The following is a 21135-nucleotide window of genomic DNA, read 5'->3' on the forward strand; positions in this document are numbered from 1 at the left end:
TGCTCTCCCTCTGAGTGGGTGCAGTAGTTGGAAGGGAGGCACAGAGGACAGACCTTCAGTTGATCATGAGGGTCTGGTTTTCAAGTGACCACCATCATCATGGGCTCCTCAGCTGCATAACCCAGGTCCTGCACCACCACATGGTACCTCACCATCTGCAGCCACAGCTGGGACGTGGTTACACAAACCAGGTCTGGGTGCTAAGGAGTCAACCAGTGTCCTTAGGGTCCTCACACACCTGGTAGTCTGCAGGGCAAAAAGATTGTATTTGTGAATCTTAATCCTGAAGAAAAAAAAAGTCACTGCTGTTCTGGGGCCAACATGGGCACATGCTTGTACTGTTTGTGACACTGATGTTTTATGCATAATTTCATCTTACAAAGACCATATCAACGACCTTCTGGAGTGATGCTGGTGAGGCTACCTGATGTTGCACTACTGACACCATCCCCTGGCACATTGCTGGGTGCCCAGCCTCCTTGGCAAACTCCCCAGTACGTGGTGACAGCTCTTGTCACCTTCTGGTCGTGAGTCAGCTCCACGCTGAAGTAGATGGGCACAAGACATGAGAAACCTCACAGCAGCCTTTGATGCCAGCCTGATCTAGGAATGAAACACTTGTTTTAACTTTCAAACATGCACTATCCACCCCAAGCTTCCCTACCCCACTACAGAAACAAGGAGTGGGAAGGGGCTCCCAGAGCACTTTATGAATGATTCATAAGGAACACTGTAAACTCCAAGTAAATGCAACATGTTTTATTTGAGGTTGGAATAAATTACAACTGTAAAGCATAATTTATTGCTTTATAAATTGTCTGCTCTTAAAAGGCATTAATATCAAACAAACAAAACAAAGACATTTGATTAGCAGTTCAGTTCTCTTAAGCTTCATGAACAGCTCAGTAGGGGGACTTCATTCTATATATGATTGAAATATCTGATCACAGCCTCAAAAACTTGACTTTGACATGCATTATCATCATCCAGACATGTTGAGGGGACTGTAGATGTATTCATTTGCTTTAGGATATACTTTTTATTTCAGTTTTCCCTAAAATACTGAATACTCAGTCTTTCAATCCTCACTCAAATACATATCCCACTGGTTTCAAAAACCTCCATCAAAAGGTATGTGGGTTTTTCTACCCCTGCAGAAGGAAGGCTTCCAAATCTAAAACAGGAAATGAGTCTGGTCCCAAAACTAAGTGAAAAACAAACTCCTCCTAGGTTAAAATAACGAAATTCCTTGCACAAAAAAATGTGTCCTCCCATTCTGAAGATTCCTGCAAAAAATATCAACATTATGTGAATGAACTGATGTGGATACTTCATATTTTTATTGTACAGCTACTTCATGCCTGAGACTGGTATGAACTTTGCTCGGCACCTGTACTCCTTTAGGATGCAGACCCAGGCAAGGGGAGTCTGCCCTGAGTCCTGAGGCGGAGAGGGTGCTCACAGGAGGCGAGGTGCACGGAGCATGTTGCAGTATGCAGCCCTGAATGCACAGATGCCGTGACACAACGAGCTGGATCTGGCTAGCTCCAGCTAAGTATGACAGGCAGAAGGAAGGCCAAAAAGCCACTTCCTCGGCCTCCGAGGGAGTCACAACTTCTGAACACCAGAAAGGGAATGAACATCGATGAGCAGCTCTCACTGCACCATGAAAAAGGATTCCACAAGGCATCCTGCCCTGCTCTGACCCTCTAGCACTGCAAGGGCCAAGTGCTGCCCATGCCTTGGCTCCAGAACAGCATCTCCCTGAGCTATTCCCTGAGCAGGGAGCATGCACCTCTGCTCATGCTTTCCTGTCTGGGTCTGAATCAGCACAAAGTGAGGTGGCTTACGCCCTGCATTACACCAGAGGTAAAACTCTCCAGAACAGAACCAGAGACTCCCGTCTCAATTAGCCCTTGGAACAACTCAGAAAGATTGCAAAGAAAATCTCCAGGGCAGCTTCTCTTCCAGCCACAAAACTAACTTCAAAAATAACGAGCCACCAGTACAGAAAATCCTTCTAAAACTAGCTTGGTATAACTCAGAAAGTTCCTATTTAGAGAAGGGTTTCTTCTCATATCAGCCTCTAATATTCTTGTCATGCCTACAGGAATGTAAATAGCTGAGTGAGATGATAGCATATTTTACACTGTATTACTGAATGGGAATGGTTAAGTCTATTACTGGATCCAAGAAATACATATCAAACTTAAAAGAAAACACTATTACATTGATCCTGGTGCGATTTCAGTTTTCATTACTATTTCATCAGTAATGTATGTATCTTTTGTATGTTTTATGCATAATCTCATTTTAAAAAAAGACAACCAAACTTTCTTCTTCTAAACATAGTTTCTGCAGATGTGTTTCTGTTGTGCCGTGAGGTCAGTTTTGATCTCTGTGAGGTTGTACAGCAGATTTCAGGTGCTGCAGTTGCTCATAATGGCTCCCAACAAGTCAAGCACCATGGCGATGCTTTGGTGGGAGGCTGGGAGCGTGCAGGGCCAGACCCGGAGCTCTGCTGAATTGGAGCAATTGTTCAGCACTTTTGTGTCCTTCTCATTCAGGGACTGGACAAAACTGGTTTAGCTCCCAGCCACATGGTAAAGTGCTTAATGGAGGGGTGGGGAACACTGATGCCCCTTCCTCCACCCCAGTGCCTGCCGTGGGAGAGGCTTTTGGCAAGGCAGCTTTGTGGCTGCTTTGCACTAGCAGAAGGATACGCTGCAGCTGGGACAAGGGCACGCATAAGGTGCATTCTTGATTCATCACCACCTTAGAGAAACATAACTCAGAAATGTGCAAGCCTTTAAAATCATCAGTCATCTCATTTATGCTCGTCAAGAACAGATTCTTGGCTGACTTCTCTTTTCCTCAGAAGTTCTGAATTTTTCTTTCAAGACGAGAAGGAGGAAAGCTAGCCTTCAGGGAGAGGGACAAGCAGAGACATCTGCACATTAAAATGCATGCACATGTCATCCACCACAGCAGTGACCTCCAGTCTGCACTTGACAACACATCTTATTATCTTGAACTCTAATTTCTCATCCCTTTCAAAGATTCCCAAGAGCATTCCTTTCTGTGTCAGTGAGATGTCCCAGTGGACTCTACAGGGAAAACTAATGTTGTCACCATGACAAGTTGCAGGGTTACATTCAAGCCACGGACTCCTGAGGGGCAGGACAGGGAGCAGACTTATTACATTTTCTGGTGCCAGTGCCATACCAAGCAGCAAGATGAACACACAGTGAGAAGGAAGATGGGCTAATGGTTAGTGCACTGGACTGGGATTTGGCAGATGGAGTTAATTCACCGTCCCCTTGTTCTTGAAGTAATCAGAAAAAGGAAACAAGTTTGTATTAACTTCAGGGTGCTCAAACATTCCCAGCTCAGCAAATACCCCCAAAATATTTCTTTTCTCTTAACAGTTCTGAACAGCTTTTGCATTGCCCCTCTCAGACTAAGCACAGAAATCTTCTCAGGAATCACACTTCTAGGAAAAAAAGAACGAACAAACCAGGATTGCTACATCTCAGCTAAGGCTCATTTAGCCATCTGCAAAGCCTCTTACCCCTCCTGATCTTCACTCCCCAAGCAAGCGGCCCATTTGCTGTACACTTGCAGTTGGAGAGAGCGGATCAGTTCTTAAATCCATTCACCTCTTTACGTCTAATTCACTGGGTTTTGCCTATGGCAAGGCACTCAGGCCACCACTGACTTAGGGGTTTCTGTTTAAAGCACCTTCTGACTGACTGGGGACCAGGTTCCTACCGAACTGAAAAGCGGATGGGATGATCAGTGAGCGCATCTGAAAGCAAAGTTGTTAACTGGTGTATGTGCTCATGGCGAGGGCAGTGTTCAGCCACTCTACCAAAATGTGGCAGGCATATTAATTAGTGGTTATAAAACGCTCTAACTTTTCACCGGCCTTTACAAGTGCTGAGCATTTTAATTGGCAGGCCATGCCTGAGAATTCAGTGTATTGTTAGAAAACAACATTTTCCTCTCCTACAATCCTTCCCATCACAAAGTGTCTCATGGAGCAAATGAGTGTCTATATTGTGATTTTACCAGTGGAAGAACTGGGTCAGAGATGGACAATAGCTGGATGAGACTCATGGAGCAGATGAATAACTTAGTCAAGCGAACACTAAGTCACTTGATGCCAGGCCCAGTGCTCCATCCCTCTCACCAGAGGGGGACATAAATAATCCCCCAAAGGAACTGATGTATCATGAAGGGCAAAGAGCCTCTGAAGTTATGCATAATGGCATAAAGTACAGCAGAAGCTTATTACATATTTAGCTCTATCTCTGCTTCTCTGTCGCAAGGGCAGTGAGTTGCTCAGACAGTTGTCTTCTGGTCAGCCTATTACATTATTTCTTATGGAAATGCAGGTAAAGGTGTGTATGTGATTCAGTAGTAGAACAGGAGTTTGGTTTTACATGGGCTGAAAGAATGTTTCTTATACCCAAATGAGATTTTTGCATGCATCTGCATACTCACCCAGATGCTGCCTCTGTCGTGCTCCATGCCTGAGTTTCATGCCAGGTTTACTCTGTGTAGCAGGCATATCATATGCACACAGTGACCTGGTAAAAGAGCACATTCTGCAGGCCAAGTCTCAGGCAAAAATTCACCTACAAACCTTAAGTTTTTTGCAGTGAATTGGGCTTTCACTAAGAATTAACATAAGCTGCAATGACTAATCTTATACTCTGTGCACTTGCTTATTTTCTTTTCACAGTTCAACCACTTCCTTCCTTAATACTAAAATGCTAAAGTCTTACATAGCATTCAGAGCATTATTTTTTGCTGGCTGTGTTTCTCCATGCTCTAAGCCTCTATCACAATGCATGCAAAGGATAATGGCTGAATCTGTAATGCTTTCAACTAAAAAAATATTTTTAAAAACATAAACCATAAATTATTTATTCCTCTTTGTCCATTGTTTTAAGCACTGAGTCTTCTCCCAAGATTTTACACAGTTCATTCAGTCTCTGCTGCATTTTAGGAATTCCTGCAAGTTGAGATTCCAGTCTCTGTTTTTCCTCACTCAGTGATAAACGGATAGCGGTGTCCAACTGCTCGAAACGCCAGCCGCCTTGTCCATCAAACTGCAGCAAATGAGTGTGGTACTTCCTGCAGTAGAAATTAAAACATTAGTAATGGCTCAGAAAACAGATGGTTCATTTTTGCACGCAAATTTGGATGTCTGTGTCTCTTTTCAATGGTGCCTCTCAGGAAGTTGAGAGTTGTCCAGTTTTGGCTCACTGGGTAAAACTATTTTTCAGTGACTCATAATCCCAGGATACTCTTTTGTAAGAGATTTAGGTATTTCAAAGCCTGTCACCAGGACCTCCCTAGGCCATCTAGTGAAATTGAGGAGCGATGTGCCAGCTGTAAGCTATCAGCACTGGTGTGGGCTCCCCAGCTGGGGCCGTCAGTGCCTGGAGCTGCCCAGCCGAGCTTGCCGAGGCCCTCACCGCCAGTGATGCTGGCAGGAGTGGGCAGCAGGGCTGTAGAGGGTCCCCACATCATCTGCTGTTCCGGCCAAGGTGGTGGCCTCCCTCTGCTGGCCTCCCTCCTAGAAACGTTGTCTGTGGCTACAGTTGCCTTCGCTGTAATTCCACCAGACTCCTTTTTCTCCAGGAGCTTGAACAGCAGCAGCAAAGGCTCCATTCTCCCCCAGGAATGCTAGTCCCAGTTTATTTTATTTACCTCACTTTCTGAGAGACGTTTTACCTCCTTAGCAGAAAATACATTCAGGCAGGCATAGTGCACCTGATGCTACCGATAAAGCTCTAGTTTCCTCAAATTACACCTCAGTTTGTTCCCCTGCATCTTATAAGGTTGGCTAAAGAAACCTCCAGTCCTAAAACGTGGTTCAGTTTGCAAGAGACCAAAAGAAAAAAGTCTGTGTAGGAGTCACAGATCTTTCAGTGAGCATCAGGGTATGTGTACTGAAAATATTCAAAGTGCACACGTGAAGTTTGTCAAAACCTGACAAGACATTTATCAGGAGGTTCAAGAGGAAGAGCAGAGAGTTCCCTCAGAGTTGCTGGTATGGCTGTGTAATTTATCACTATAAATTATCAAAGATGAGAAGCATCATAAAACAGTGATTATGAATCCCATCCAGGGAATGTGACAGTTAAATAAACTCAAGAGATTATGACATGGGACTTAAAATTGAGATTCGATTCCAGGATTATATTCATCACTTCTTGCATATTATTCTTTGTGACACCAAATGCTTAACCTATTCCTCTATTTTTCCTCCTCCAAAAATATAAAAAAACAGGAAGCTAAGATAGCTGATTGAGATGCCCAATGTTTGTGGTCTAGGAATGTAGCCAATATTTTGATTAAAAGAGCAAATATTTCCTGGTATAATCTTGAGGAGGTGAAAACAGCATGTGAACCCAGCTTTTGTCTATACAGTGCAGTACCTGCGTGGCAGCATACTTAAGTTAAAAGCATTTGATGCTTATTTCTAAATACCCAGCACTTCTGTTTACTTCTCCAGAACCTCACAAACCATCAGATTTCTGATAATTTCAGTAATACTGTGTAGGCTACAAGAACAATCCCAAACCCTTCCAAATAACACTAGTACTAGGAAACAAAAAATGTCAGTATGAAACTGAACTCAAAATATCTTACTCAAAGATCTTTCTCACAAGTTCTTTTGCATAACTTCCCTCTGCATCATCATTATTTATGATACCTGTTTTCTTGAGTAGTAGTTTTAAAATAATGTCGAACTTTTAAAAAATGTAAATACTACTTTTTTTAAAAGTGTAATTTATTTTTAAAAAAAATGTCTAGGTGACATTTTTTTTCCTATCAGAATATCCATTTTTTATTAACATTTAGGTTCTGATCCAACAAAAGCCACTTTTGCTGTCACCATCTACAAAGTGAAAGGAGGAATGCTGGGGAAACTGTTCTTTTCAGAGAAGCAGATACTGATACAATTTCTTTCCTTTGAGACAAAAGACTGGTAATGGATTTTTTTGTCAGCAGTTTGTTAAAAAAACAAACAATCTGACAGTAGGGATCAAGCAGTTCAGAACAAATAGTCTCTGCTAATGTCAGCTTACACCTTCTTGATCTCCTTTTGCCCTTTAAAGTGTTTGGTTGTTTTATGTATTCAGTAACTACATTTATTTCCTTTGAGGGACTCTTTCATACTTAGTACTCTCTCACTACAATGATGTTTCTCATAATACCAGTATTCTTTTTTTAATAGACAATCAAATTTTGGAAGTTCACAAGCCCTGTAGATCACAACCAAAGTTAAAACACCAAATGTATTATTCCTACAGAAGAACGGAGAGTAGTTTAACCACCTGCCATGTTTCCCGTCTTCTCTCAAGCACTGGTAAACTTCCCCAGGACAGCTCATGTATCTTGTCACCTTTACAGAATAATATGATGATATCTGCTGTGGCTGTTGTGTGGTGGATTAATTAATTGCCTCTTAAATACCTGCAAGTTGCTATTAATAGTTAATAACTTAAACACATTTTAAAAAAAAGTAAGAGGGAGGAATAAATACGTGTCAAAGAATGAAAAAAAAATGCTAAATGCATTTACATCACTATTATTGTAGACAAGTTGTCTTAGAAAGGGCGATAGATACTGATTAAACAACTTCTCTGGTACAAAGAATAAAGGCTAATTCACTGCCTGTCAGAAAGCTAAAAGCAAGGACCATGACAAATTCCCGAACATACTTACCAAAGAGAAGGTCTGTGTGTTATAGAAAGCAGGGATATCCCAGCAGCTTTTGCAGCTTGGAATATCTTTCCTTCAACATCAATGCTTACAGCACTTGTGCATTCGTCCAGCAATGCGTATTTTGGCCTTTCAAAAGCAGATAAAGAACATTACTCTTCTATGTTTTGAACAGTATTCCCATGTACAATGTTTAATTGAAAAAACAACAGAAAGGAGAGAGCTATTTTTGCTAGACAGCTGTCTCATCTACAGCTGGAAGCTGACTAGCAACAACATAAGTTTCCATACATTTTTCAGATGCAGAGCCAGCTTCCAGGAAAAATTGGTTTTATTTCCTGGTCCATCTAAGTACACAGTGATCTAATTCCTATGTTCTAGTTTGACCTAGTATTATTCTGTCCTGTCATCAAGTCATGCAGTAGCTACAGCCAACTCAGAAACTTTCTATCCACTGCTGTGTAGGGACTGGGTGGCTTTTGCATGCTTGCTGTCTCCAAAACCCAAAAAGTATTGGAGCTTGGCTTTCTAAATCCCATAGTCTGTGCAACAATCTATTAGACTTTTGCAATATTTGTAGGACAAATGCAGGGAAGATATTCATGCCTGAGATGTTAAAGAAAGGAACATCTGGAAAATGTAATGCTATGTTGCCAAAAGCAAAGCTTAAGTAACAACTAAAAGCAGAGCTTGTATGAATAAACAGTAAGGTCTGCAGTCCTATGCACCTATCTAGCAGTATTGTATATTGCATGGAGATTATAGTCTACTACTGCTCAAACTATTACAGCAAACCTGCAAAACTCTTCCTCATTTTCAGATGCTACTTAAAAAACAAATCAAAATGCTTACTTATGGTAAAACATCCGAGCCATGCCCATCCTTTGTTTTTCTCCTCCTGATAAGACATCTTTCCAATCCATGATGGCATCCCAGCCTTTTAAAAAAACGCAAAGAAGACACGTCAGGACAATGTAAGTTTATGAAGGAAATGCAGCTTCACTTGCAACTCTCTGCAATCTGCAACGAAAATCATAAAAAGCATTTCCACTACAGAAGAGACAGCTCAGGGTTCTGGATCATATCTTCTGAAATACCTCAATGCCTTTCAGTTTTGAAAGTGGAATTTAACCTTCTTGGTCATGTAGGTATTGTCATAAAACTTCATTTACCATCTCTTTGAAAAAACATCTTTTACCTGTGTATAACTAATTATTTTATTCTGTTTGTTTTATAGAACAATTTGCTATTCCTTCTTGAAAGATGTGAGTAGAAATTTTTAAAAATTCAAAGAAATAAAGTGTAAAAAACATAAAGAGCACTGCCAGATTCCACTCACTGCTGTAGCTGCCTACTCAGCAAACTCAACTGAAACGCAGATGCAAACACAGGGATGCATTCATTCTGTGTGCACAGACAAGCAGCTAACATACAAAACCACGTACAGACAACAGGATTTTCTATACAAACATCCCATTACCTTGTATTTAGAAATGACCCACAACTGTTATAACACTGGGGATCCTTATTTAATATTCTGCATGGCCTCCAACTGATTTTTTTCTTTATGACTTTCAGATACATGCAATGGGAATGTGATGCATTTTGTCTGTGATCTTACGGCAGACTGATGTTTCTGAGTATTCTGGCATGATTCATTCCCATTAATAAAAAACTTCAAATAACAAATTACCCTACTGAAAATAAGTTTTCAATCAAACAATCCAGATGGATAGAGTAGCAAAATAGATGAGTTTTGAAAAGGGAGAGTGTAGATGTAGAGAAAATCTGATAAAACATTTCTCTCAATAGATCATCTATTCATGAGACAGACAGCTGGAGTGGGACTGAGTGAGGGAGAGAACATTTTTCCAAATCAGCTCGGAAGCACTGTAACTAAAAAATTAACAACCAAAATGCCTTTTCTGCCACTGTCCAACTGAAAATAAAGATGTGGCAAAAACTACTATAAATAAGGTCAAGGAAGGAGGGTGGGCTGTGTCATTTCTGATACCTAAACAAACGTGAGGCAAAGCGGGACTTGTGAAGGTGCAGGAGGGTGGGCAGTGCTCTGCCCATGCTTGGTACTACACCAGGGCTTGGCAGGCCTGAACAAAACTTCAGTGAGGCATCTGGTGAGAGCCTGTGTGACTGAAAACAGAAATTGATAATGCTAGAGACTGAATTCCAAGAATTTTCTCTATGTAAAATTGTAAAATATAATGTCATGATTTTTTAATATATGTATATATAGTTAGATTTAAAAAACAGGCATGCACACACCAGAAATTCATCACCTTTAGTGATCCTATTTTTTTCTTTAGTTTCCTTCCATTCTTGTTTAAGGATCCCAGTGGGCATCCCCGAGGGGAACATACATTGCTTTCTGTCAGTGGGCTCCTAGCAAAGACTGCGTTGTGTAATGATTAACTGAATCACCATTTGGATGAACTCTGGTAAAGGGAACAGATACACAGAGGCTCCTGCTGCTGAGCAGTCCTGGTGCTGGGACCATACAGAGAGCTGGAGTGTCCACCGACACCTTCATCTTCCAAAAAAGACTAAAACATCTGGAGTTCTCCTTTTTGGCAAAGGGTACTAGGGGCAAGGGATGGGAAGGATCCTCCACAAAAGCCATAGAAACAACTGTGCTTCTGAAGATAACATTCAGGCTGCTGCTTACATTCTGTTACTTTTGAGCTGACAATACAGATGAGCTCCAGGGATCTGGATCTGAGTTAGGGTGTGGGTAGGTGTGCATGTGTGCACATGTGCCTGGGGAAGCAGTGCCTGCACTCATATAGTTTCTTCCAGATCAGCTGCTTTATAAAGACTTATTAAAAGACAAAAAGGGAGTGAATTTCAAGAAGAAACATCATCTTGCCAGCAAAATCATTCTATTATTTCCTCTAAAGGTATAAGATTTAGCCTCTGTCTACCAGGACACAATGGTCATCTCTGTGGTCACTTCAACTTACATTCTATCCGAATATTAGAAGTGTATCTTGTCGCTTTGTGCCTAGCTCCATCCCTGAACTTTCCTATTTGCCACTTGGAATGTCTCAAACAACAGATAAGAAAGGATCCATTTTAATATTATCCCTTTTAAAAATTATTTTCTAATGTCCCAACAATTTCCTCTGAACACTTAGGCACTGTAACACAATAAACTGACTCCCTACTGTGCATTAACAATAATGCACCTACTTGTTTCTCTTCCTGCTGACATGGCACAGGTCAGTGAAGGTCGTTAGTGTTCTGAAAAGATCAGTCAGGTCAGTGGTTTACATCACCCGTAGCTATATCCACTTTACAAATCAAGAAATAAAATGGCTTGTCCATGAACACAGCACAAATCCTCAGTAGGTACAAACATAATCCTGGCTGTCAGAGTCCAAGTTCCTTGCCCAGCTTCTTGTTACATAGCCTTTGATTGCACATGGTATGATGTAGATGTGGTGAATGCTGGATGTCACAGAAATGCCTTTTACAAGCAGTAAGACAAAGAGCATGTGTAATGTGCTGGGGCAGAGTAACAGCAGTAGAAACACATCCAGTTGTCAGCAGAAACCAATGATAGCCTCATGATAGCAGCATTTCATTTTCTTGCATGGCTTCTTTTATAATTTCTTTTACCTTAATTTTCTGAAGGAAAAAGCAAGCTAAATTTGACAACCAAAAAAAGATTACATCTAGGATCTGTAGCTCTATGTATCCTTTACCCTTGTGAATCCTCAGGCTTACATGAAAGACAGAGCATTCAGCTGCCATAAAAAGACACATTTAAAAGTTCTTTTTCCAGATCTACATTCCAATGCACCTCATCAGACATGGACTGGGGTGTTACAGCTTCAAGACAGAAAAAAGGCTACTGCAGCAACCTACAGCCAGAGAGTCCACCCCTGGTGAGTTTTTGAACATGAAAGCCTCTTGCACAGTGTATGTCCCCAGGCAGTTGTCAAAATGGAAGAGAGCCCAGTTGCTGTGCGAGATGAATATGCAAGGACAATCCTTAGCTGAGGAAGGAACAATGAGACCATCAATTCCATGAGCCCCAGCTCAGCATGACATGGCAGGGATTTGTGTCTCTGGCTTTCAGAGTCGCTGGAAAAGCGGGCAGAGCACTCCAGAGTTCCTGCTGGCACCAGTAACAAAAGCAAATCCAGGGCTGAAGTGATCAGATGAAAAAATCTTAGAGAGAGGAAATGTGCTTGTCTCTGTGATTTTATGTGGCCTAAGCACAAAGGTTCCCTGGACAAGACCCAAAGATATGACAAATGTGCAAAATAATGAGGAATAATTATAATCTGGGATGCTAAGAAAACATAAGCAGGTTGAACTTGTTCAGTAATGTCATCAGCCCCAACCTGACAGGCCCGGTCATGCATCCAGCATGCTGCTGCATGTACTCGTGGCTCCTCTCATGTGACAGGCTATTGGCAGCCTAAGGCTGCATCACAACTGACACTTGCTAAATATATACACATTTTCAAAGCAGTTCAAAAAGGAACCATTTTATGTACATCTATTGCATATCTCCATGCTATTCACGATCTCTGGACATGCCTTTTCACCACCAATGCTGAATACAACCCTCTTTGCTACTCTCATTTTGTATTAAATGATTGTTCTGGTAGAGCTAGCAACTTTGCAGGTTATGATGAGGGCACCTTACTGATAATATAAAGGTAGTAACAAAATGGCATGCCTCTAATATCCAGCAGGTGAGAAAAACATTGGTATGGGCCTTGGTGGAAGGAAATTCTGCCCCTGGCAGTAAGGGGTGCTACTGTCAACTGCAATTGCACTGGGTTCTTCTCGGGCTTGGGCTCAGGGACATCTGCAATGGTGGTGGTGGGGAGATGTTATTTTGGTGGGTTTGGTGTATTCTGTTGCTACTGACTGAAAACACTTTCATGAGGGTAACACAGAAGGTAAATGCCAAACTGGGCTACTTATTCTTGTAATATCTACTTCTAACTGGGTCAAACCTTATTGCTAGAAAAAGAGAGGAATTTCTGTCATTGTCAGCAACAAGAACATCAGAGTCTTGCTGGCTACTTTACACTTGGAATCTGGTGACCCTTGTACTGATGCAACGTGGAAGTAATTCAGCTAAAGACAATAAAGTTATGCCAGGACAAACAAACTGAGTCAGAGTTGCGCACTTCTGGCTCCATCTGGCTTTTTCATAGCTGCCCACAGGGAGCAGAAGACAAAACTGCAAAGCATCATATATTATACACACATGACATTTGTGGTCAATTAAAGTAGAACAGGGTCATGCCCTAAGGAGCCTGCTGTCTGGTGTAGGCTTAATACTGCAGGGGACAGGTGAAAGGGGAAGAGACAGAGGTAAAGCTCTGACGGAGAAGATGATCTACAAAAAAAATATTGCAGAATTATATTAGATTTCTGTAACTTAATGACTGACAGATAGCTCCATTCTTAGAACAGTTTATGGGAACAGTTCAAAATAGCATAGACATATCACATATATCCACAAGAATCTGAATAACTAAAAATTGTTTCATTGATTTTTTTCCAGATGTAATACATTTTCAAAAAGTATATAATATATAAATAGAAACTTGATGAGGATTTTTCAGCAAAACTTTTTTCTATTGGCAAATGCCAGTGTTTGTCAACCATCAAAGCAGTTTGCAAAAAGGAAAAAAAATTGGTTTGAGCCAAACCCTTGTTCTACAAGCTTTATATGGATCTTCTCATTATTTTTCAAAGAGAAAGTGCCATTTTTAACAGAAATTTAGTTTTAAAATCAGATTTTAGTAAAAAGAAAATTAAAATTGAAATTTAAAAAAATAATTCAGCTATGTATAAATAAAAATGTCAATTATTCACTTTCAACAAGTTTGATGGTTTGCTGATTTAAAAAACCAAAATATGAGTCTTTGTCCCAGACTGGGGGAGCTCTAAAGAATATGTAAGCATATGAAATCCATGTGACGTATCAAATCAGATGTCACGGATTTCCTCTCTGCTCCTACCTTGGCACTTGTCTCCTGCAAATGCCCAAGGAGAAAAGGGAACAAGTAAGCCTATTATGGTCCTAAAAACTTCCTGGTATGTGGTAATCTCTCCCCTTGTTTTCTGGCTTTGCCCACTTCTGTCATTTTAGATTGCAAAGTACCCAAGACACTTTTTTTTTAAACATTTGTTTGTGCAGACTTTTGCACAGTATGCCCTTATCCTGTATGGAGTTTCAATAGAGCACCAGTAAACATTAACAGCGTCCTCTAGACTTTATTATAGATTGTGTGTGTCTCGCATGCACAGTGAGACAGGCAGAAGAGCATGAATGGGGTCAACAATAAACACCCTATTTGGCACAGAAAGTAGAGCGAGGCTGATCCAAACTTAGGTTTTCATTTTGGCAGTACAGAACACTGATCCTAGCCAACAGCATCTCATACGTGGAGCACAGTAAGTGCCCCATCATCAGCTACATGCTCCAGCTGCAGGGTTACAGACCACAACCATGTGCATTCAGAGGCTGTTGGGCATAAGGTTTTGGCCACTGAGAGTTATGTGTTGTTCAGTAGATCTACAAGTACCAGCAGGCTATGAATGAACATTCCACAGTGGCTTCTTGCCCCTGACAATTTAACTGCTCCTCCTTTTCCAACTCCCCATTCCAACACACCTACTTGTTCTGCAATCTGGGCACTTCACTTAGTGACATAAGTGACTCAGGAATACTAACAGGAATAGTTGCAATGTCAGTGTAGGGAGTAGAGGCCTTCTCGGCAATCATTCCGGTCACTGAGTTTAGCTTTCTGCACACTTTTTCAGTTTTTGTGTCATAGTATCAGATCTGAATAATGTTATGAATCAGAATGATGGCAGATTCTTACTTTCTATTGCAACTTGAGGGCCAATAGTCATTACTACATTCTTAACAAAGAAGCATTAACCCACGGAAAGATAAGAGTCTATCAACACAATTGTGAGATGAAGTATCTGTAGGTATACAATTGCTGCTATAAATGATTACTACTCCCTACTCTAAAATGTGCAGAAAAGACACCAGATGAGTGTCCATGCATACTTCAGAAACAAAATACACAGAGCAACAGGCTGCCATTCAGGAAAGGGAATTTAAAAGTTGCTTTGGGATTCCCAATGGCTAAAGCACTACTCTCTATTGTCAGAATGATCCTGAGAGACATCAAGCATACACATTGCAAAGCAATGCACCTGAAGTGCCCCTCTCAAAAATGAGCACTGACAGCTGGCAGAGAGCATCGCCAGCACTCCTGACATCAGCTCCTTAGAGGGGTTTTGAAGATCCTCCTTCTTCTCTCTAAATGTTACCAACTTTGTCCTACGTCTGTTTTAAAAGCATAATGATGGGGAGGAAATTCAAACTAGAGATTAGTGGCTGGTGGAAACAAAAGGATGAAAATTATTGCTATGCTTGGGAAAAAAAAAACCATGAACTGCTTCAGTTCCTTAGACACAAGAAGTCTTGAGCATCTTGACACTTACTGTGCCAACATATTTACATTGTTCCCTACTCTCAGGACAAACAATGCTGAGAACACATGGAAACTTAAACAGCAAGTGGTAGATGGCAACACTCTGCTGGCCAGTATTGTTTGGTTATTTTTAACCTGTTCACCCTAGTGGTGTGGTATCAGACACTCCTTCTCATGACACATAGCCCTGCTGATTCCATAAACCAGGAGGTGAAAGCAGACCTGACTCTCTTTTCATTTATGTGCTTTCGCGTTGATGTAGTCAGCAGCATTACAAGGTTTTAAGACAGGTTACATTTTCTTAGAAAATGAAGGAAGGTCCATGATCTCACAATACCATGAAAAGACTGGTCATTAAAAGAGAATAAGGACATTCAGCTTGGGCATGGATTTACTGGGGAGGAGAGAAGCACTCAGCTCTTCTCCTTTTGTTAGCATCAGGAGCAACAAACGTGGTTGTGCAGCTCCCACAACCACGAAAGGTCTGAATCCAGTTTTGCCAGTTCAGTAAGTAAAGGTCAGTCACACTAAGACACACACATGAGGAATGGATTTTGAAAGCTTTTTACAAAAATATGCATTTTACCTCCTTCTCTTTGAACTATGTGGTACAGATGAACCATATGCAGGATACACTCCAGATCTTGATCTTGGTAGCCTTTCTCATGCATGTCATCCACGGAGTCTGGATAGATGACTTGATCACGTAGTGTTCCAATGGACATGTAGGGCCTGAGAAACAATACAGAGAAACTGGTAATCTGGAGCTGGCTCCAAGCAAGCACATCTTGTGGATGCTCTATGAGCAGAGTACAATGCTTTAAACACCATGTTGCTAAAACTGGATTTATCTGTGGATACATTGTGGGTGAATGTTTTTCTAAACTTACCCTGGGGACTATGTATTGTTTCCACAACAGCTGATTACAGGGTAGCAACAGGGGTAGTATTAGCATGAAAACAAAATGACAGATCAGGCAGAATAAACATCCACTTCATAGCCCATTCTAAATGCTTTCACTTGGAATCAGGGAAACTCTATGCCATATTCAAGGTTTGGTATGATAAGACATTTAGAAATTGCATTAAACACGCACATGGTAAAAGCAAGTTGTAACAAAAACGTTGCAGGTCAAACTGGGAAAGACTTCAATGGTGCAACAGGAGGCACCCAAGTCAGGCAGGAGAGCAATGAAAGCCTCCTTTGCACACTACTATTCTGGACTGCAGAATCGTGACTGGGTGTTACTTAGCTGGCTCTCTAAGTCAATGTAACACTTCTGAATTGCAAAAAAACATACAATATAGAAGTTGACCAGCCTAAATCTTACATAATCAGCCTACCTTTGTCAAGCACAAGGTTGAGCTGTACACGAAACAGCTCCTGGATCACCACATTCCCAGACCAGGTAATACCATTCATCTTACTAAAACAAGCTGGCTGAACTTTGGAGCCAGAGTCCCCAATCATGGCTGTGTCCCTGGAATGGTTATGGACAGTCTCCACAATGTCATGAGCTGTGCCCAGCCTCTGGTACAGCCCAGGCCCCAAAACTCCTCCTATATTCTAAACAAAGTCAGCTCAAAGAACAGTTTTCTTTAAAAGCTTTAAGAGATACCAGGCTATTCAGACTAGGATAGCAAAGGCAATCTAAGACACATCTAATCGACCATCTCTCTTGCTGCTCTTATTCTAAGGATTTCTCATGAAGGACAAATATCCATCCTGTCCCACAGACACTGCTGATAGCTCTTATAAGCTGGAAACACCCCGGGAATGATCTGTGAGATTCTGAGTTTGGAAGGGAAGGCCAGAGCCAAAGAACAATCAGGCTCCAGACTCTGTCCTGCTTTCTATGCCAAGAGTTACACTAACTCCCTCTGGGTTCATATGCAAAACCAATGCTAGTCTTACTAAAGCTGTGGTGCCAAGGGGATGAGGACAGAGAGTAGCAATAAGAAGGTTTCCAAGCAGCTTGCTCTTGCCACTGAGAGCTGCTTCCACCAACTTCACAGCATGTTGATAATGGGTCAGTTTTATTCCCTGCAGAGCTCAGGACCTGCGTGGTAGGAAGGTCTTAGCCATGCAGAGGCTTTCCCTGACAGAGATGATACCTGAGCAGATTTCTTCCCTTCCCTTGGAGATGTCTTTACAGAAGGGGTGGATCTACTCATTGTTATTTTGAGTCCCTAAAATACACCACAGAATAATTTTAAGGAATTCATAATGCAACAGATACAGAATTACAGAACTAAAGCTGCAACATGAAAGTCACATTCAAGCTGGCATCAGCTGCATTGGTTTTAGTGCTGCAGACACCCATGGTGAACTGTCTGTACTGGCCCGTAGTTGAACTACTTTCACCACCAGCTGGGTGAGGGTGGGAAGGGCAGGGGATCTGAACTGCTTGCAAATATTTAGTCATTTCCCTGCTGTGGGCAGGCACCCAGATGGAGCCAAACCAGAACCACAAGTTAAATACAAGCATTGCTGCTCCTTTTTGCTCATTGTTTTACTTTCTGCTTATTGTGGGAAGAGTGCTGCTCCAGGCTGCTGCATGAACACTAGCATCAAGTGCAGTGAACCATTGAAATTAATGGGGATATTGCAAAATCTCAACTCTAAACATTATATAACTTAATGAAGTAATTATTATATTTCCATAGTGCTCTCCATCTAAAATCCCAAAGGGCTTTACTTCTTGCATATTGCAGAAATTATTTCACTCCAGACTGCTGCCATCTCTGGGACAGAAGACAGCAACTCCACCTGGGCTCAGACAATTTTAAAACATTAGACTGTGTAATTTAGGTGAAGTTGCAGGTAAGGGCAAGAAGGACAGAGTTGTCTATCATATAATTTGTCTGAAGTTTAATACCTTACTCTTGTGAAGTATGATCCCGTAACGACTAGCAGCTCTGAAATTTAACCTACAGTACAACCAGGAAGGCAATGCTCAAAAGCACCACACCAGGACACTTGTTGCCATGCTCTTCATTGAGTCACTAGCACCACTTCCTGGTACAACTGGATTTTCCTTGTAGCCTCCCATCTAAACACACCAGTACTACCAAGTACACCTCTCCTCACCTTCTCTGTAAAAATTAGAGAAAAGACCAGCCTGCAGTGGAATAGAAAACCCCATCAATTACTGACTAACTAGCAGAGAGGAAGAATGACTTATGGTTATGGCTCTGTCCTGGGAGGTGCAAGAGCATGTTCTGCTTCCTCCATCCTATAGGGAGCCACTCACGTCCCTGAGGGGACACTTCATCTTGCTCGGCATGAGATGTCTCCTTTGGGGCTCCAACTCTTGATAACAAAGACAGGCAACTCTGTAGTTGGTTTATCCCATTTATTTTAGGGTAGGGACGGCTTGCTTCCTGGGGGTGTCTTCTCCCCCAGTGGGGGACAGAGCCCAGACAACTAACTCTAGATAACTAACTTCTAAAGTGCTAAACTTAGATGATATCTCATCTAACTCATACTCTCATAATCTCATACTAAACCAGATTTTTCTATCCAAAACTTGAAGACAATAGCCTTCTTACCTGGTACCATGGGTACCACAAAGTCAAATATACTAAAACCTGTTAAACATCAGATGTTATTGTAACTGAGGTTACACGTGTGTGACAGCTAGACATCAAGTAGTAAGAAGAGTGGGTAACTGGATGCAGCAACAGTGAAATTTTGGCTTTGCCAGTAAGCTCCTTGTTAAAATACTGTTTTCATTAAATTTTAGCTGTTCAAACAAAAAAAACACTCTTTTTGTCCTGAAGTAATACCCGAGTTTAACTGGACTTAATTGATTTCTGATGGAGTTTTTCCTTTCAGTCAGAGCGTCTGGGTTCCAGTCTCAAAGAAAGCACTCTTACAGACTCCGAAAGCAACTCCTCTGCTGTACAGAGGTCATGTCTTTGATGGTAACAGCTCTGCAACTGTTTTGCTTCTTCGCTCTCTGAAAAAAGATTCTTACACTGTTTTTAAGATTTAAGATCAGTATTTACGATCAGGATTCAAGATCAGTAATCCATTTTTAAAGTTTTGGTATCAAAACACCAGAAAGGTAAGAAAACTTACGGATTTTTGCCTGGTTTTCTGAAATTTTAAAGCATTTATTAGAAGAAACACTTTCAGTTCTCATAAACTTATCTTTTTTCAGTCAGTTTGATGGTTTTATTGCATCACCAATTTCTGTTTGGTGCACTTAGTGCTTAACTTTGCAGAGTTATAACTTCATTCTGCTAGTAACAAGCCATCAACTCTAAGAATTATGGCTTCCCCCCTTGCAGTGCGGGCTTTAAAGAAAGATGATATCAAGACGTGCTGCAATCTGAAGCCTGTGGTATGGACAGTTCCAAAATATATCCTGGCAGTTCCAAAATATACCCAGACAAAATATTAGAGAAATCATATGGGGAGAAAAGGCAAGTGTTGCTGATGATATGGTCTCTTTATTGCTGGTTAGCTTTGGGGACAGAGAAAGGCACAGGTGCTACAAAACATACTGGAGTACATACCAATCATTTGTCTTTCCAAACAGAGAACTTGCATGCTGGAGCGGTTAGGCATAAAGAGAGAGGTATAATGCCAGTTCAAAAGGACTGCAGATTAACACTGCACACTGTAACCAGGCAGTACTAACATTTAATAATTCTCTGATGTCTTGAAGAGCAGAGGGCTTCACTCTTGGGTAGCAAGTTACGGAAGATGACTTGTTTAGATGTCAAGAAATTTCTGTTCCAAAATCAGAAAAAGCCATAACCACTTGAAATGTTTACAAATACTTCCTAAATGTATTTAAAGGTGTTTTCATTTTACATGTAAAATAAACTGATAACCTGTTCTAACATCCATAATATTATTTTAAAGAATTATAGCAACTAATCAATATGCACTTTGAGAGACTCTGAATGGTCACAGTCTTAATTATAAGCACCCTGGAATAAGAAAGGGACCAAAACTATATCTTAATTAAGTGGTTGGCATCAGAAGTTAAGGGATATTAGTTAAAGGTTAACACCTAAGGAACTGCTTTTAGGTACAGGCTGAAGCTCACCTTGCCTTCCTTGGCATAGGCTGTGATTAACACTTCCTCCATGGAAGGTAAAGTCTAAAAACATGTGGCTTGTGATTCTGGAAACCATCTGCATGTCCCCAACTGAGCAATCAGGACCTGACTTGACATTTGCTGTCCAAGTGCATTTGCGGTTATTACTGCACTATTATGCTCATAGATATACAAAGTTATGTGGGAAAATTATGTGTAATGCAACTATAAACTCTTGATTGACCCATCTTTTAAGTTTCTGTCTTTCTGTCTCTGGCTGGCAAAAGGCCTCTCTAATATACTCAAGTAGGAGAAAGAAAGGAAAACTCTACACATGTGATTCTCCTTTTCAGATATATTGCAGCTTGGATTTACAAAGGGGATTGGAGTGGCTTCAGAGTACAATTCAGAGTGCTTGCTTTGATATCTAAAATAAAATGTATTTCAAATTTAGGCACCTCTATACAAGAAGATGATACTGAAGCCCAAGCTCCAGCCATGGAGGTATCTTCCTAAGAAACCTGGAAGATCTTAAGGAGTGAGTGCTTGCATCAAAGAATCTCCAGTCTGGAAAGCCAAGGACACAGGTTACACCTACAGCTGTGCCCAAATGCTGTCTAATTCCCCAGAAGGTTCAGTACAGCATGAAATATGAAAGCAACAGTTTTAAGTCCAACACAAAACACTGCAGCTACTAGAGATGCAAGATGAGGGGCTGTATGACAAGCTAACAGTTAGCAAATCTCTTCCAAGAACCGGATTCAGGCTAAGTTCTTTTCAGCTTGCAGGGCATCAGATTCCCATTCTTCAAGGCTAGCATCCAGGCTAAAGAGGAGTCA

At 41.2% G+C, this 21135-nt stretch overlaps 1 protein-coding gene across 3 annotated transcripts in view; it reads right to left on the reverse strand.

The window, feature by feature from the left end:
* Positions 1-738: 738 nt before the first annotated feature.
* ABCD2 (ATP binding cassette subfamily D member 2) overlaps positions 739-21135 on the reverse strand; it is a 46401-nt gene continuing 26004 nt past the window's right edge. For 2 of the 3 annotated variants that reach the window (XM_074903290.1, XM_074903288.1), the window contains 4 exons: positions 15829-15974; positions 8596-8680; positions 7747-7872; positions 739-5142 (listed from right to left, as the gene is read on the reverse strand). In XM_074903290.1, coding sequence (XP_074759391.1) covers positions 4932-5142; positions 7747-7872; positions 8596-8680; positions 15829-15974 — 568 coding nt within the window. In that variant the 3' untranslated portion in view covers positions 739-4931. The remainder of the gene's footprint in view (positions 5143-7746; positions 7873-8595; positions 8681-15828; positions 15975-21135) is intronic. The other variant, XM_074903289.1, reaches the window with a different exon arrangement.

Source organism: Athene noctua, chromosome 3, assembly GCF_965140245.1.
Source record: "Athene noctua chromosome 3, bAthNoc1.hap1.1, whole genome shotgun sequence".
Taxonomy (NCBI): domain Eukaryota; kingdom Metazoa; phylum Chordata; class Aves; order Strigiformes; family Strigidae; genus Athene; species Athene noctua.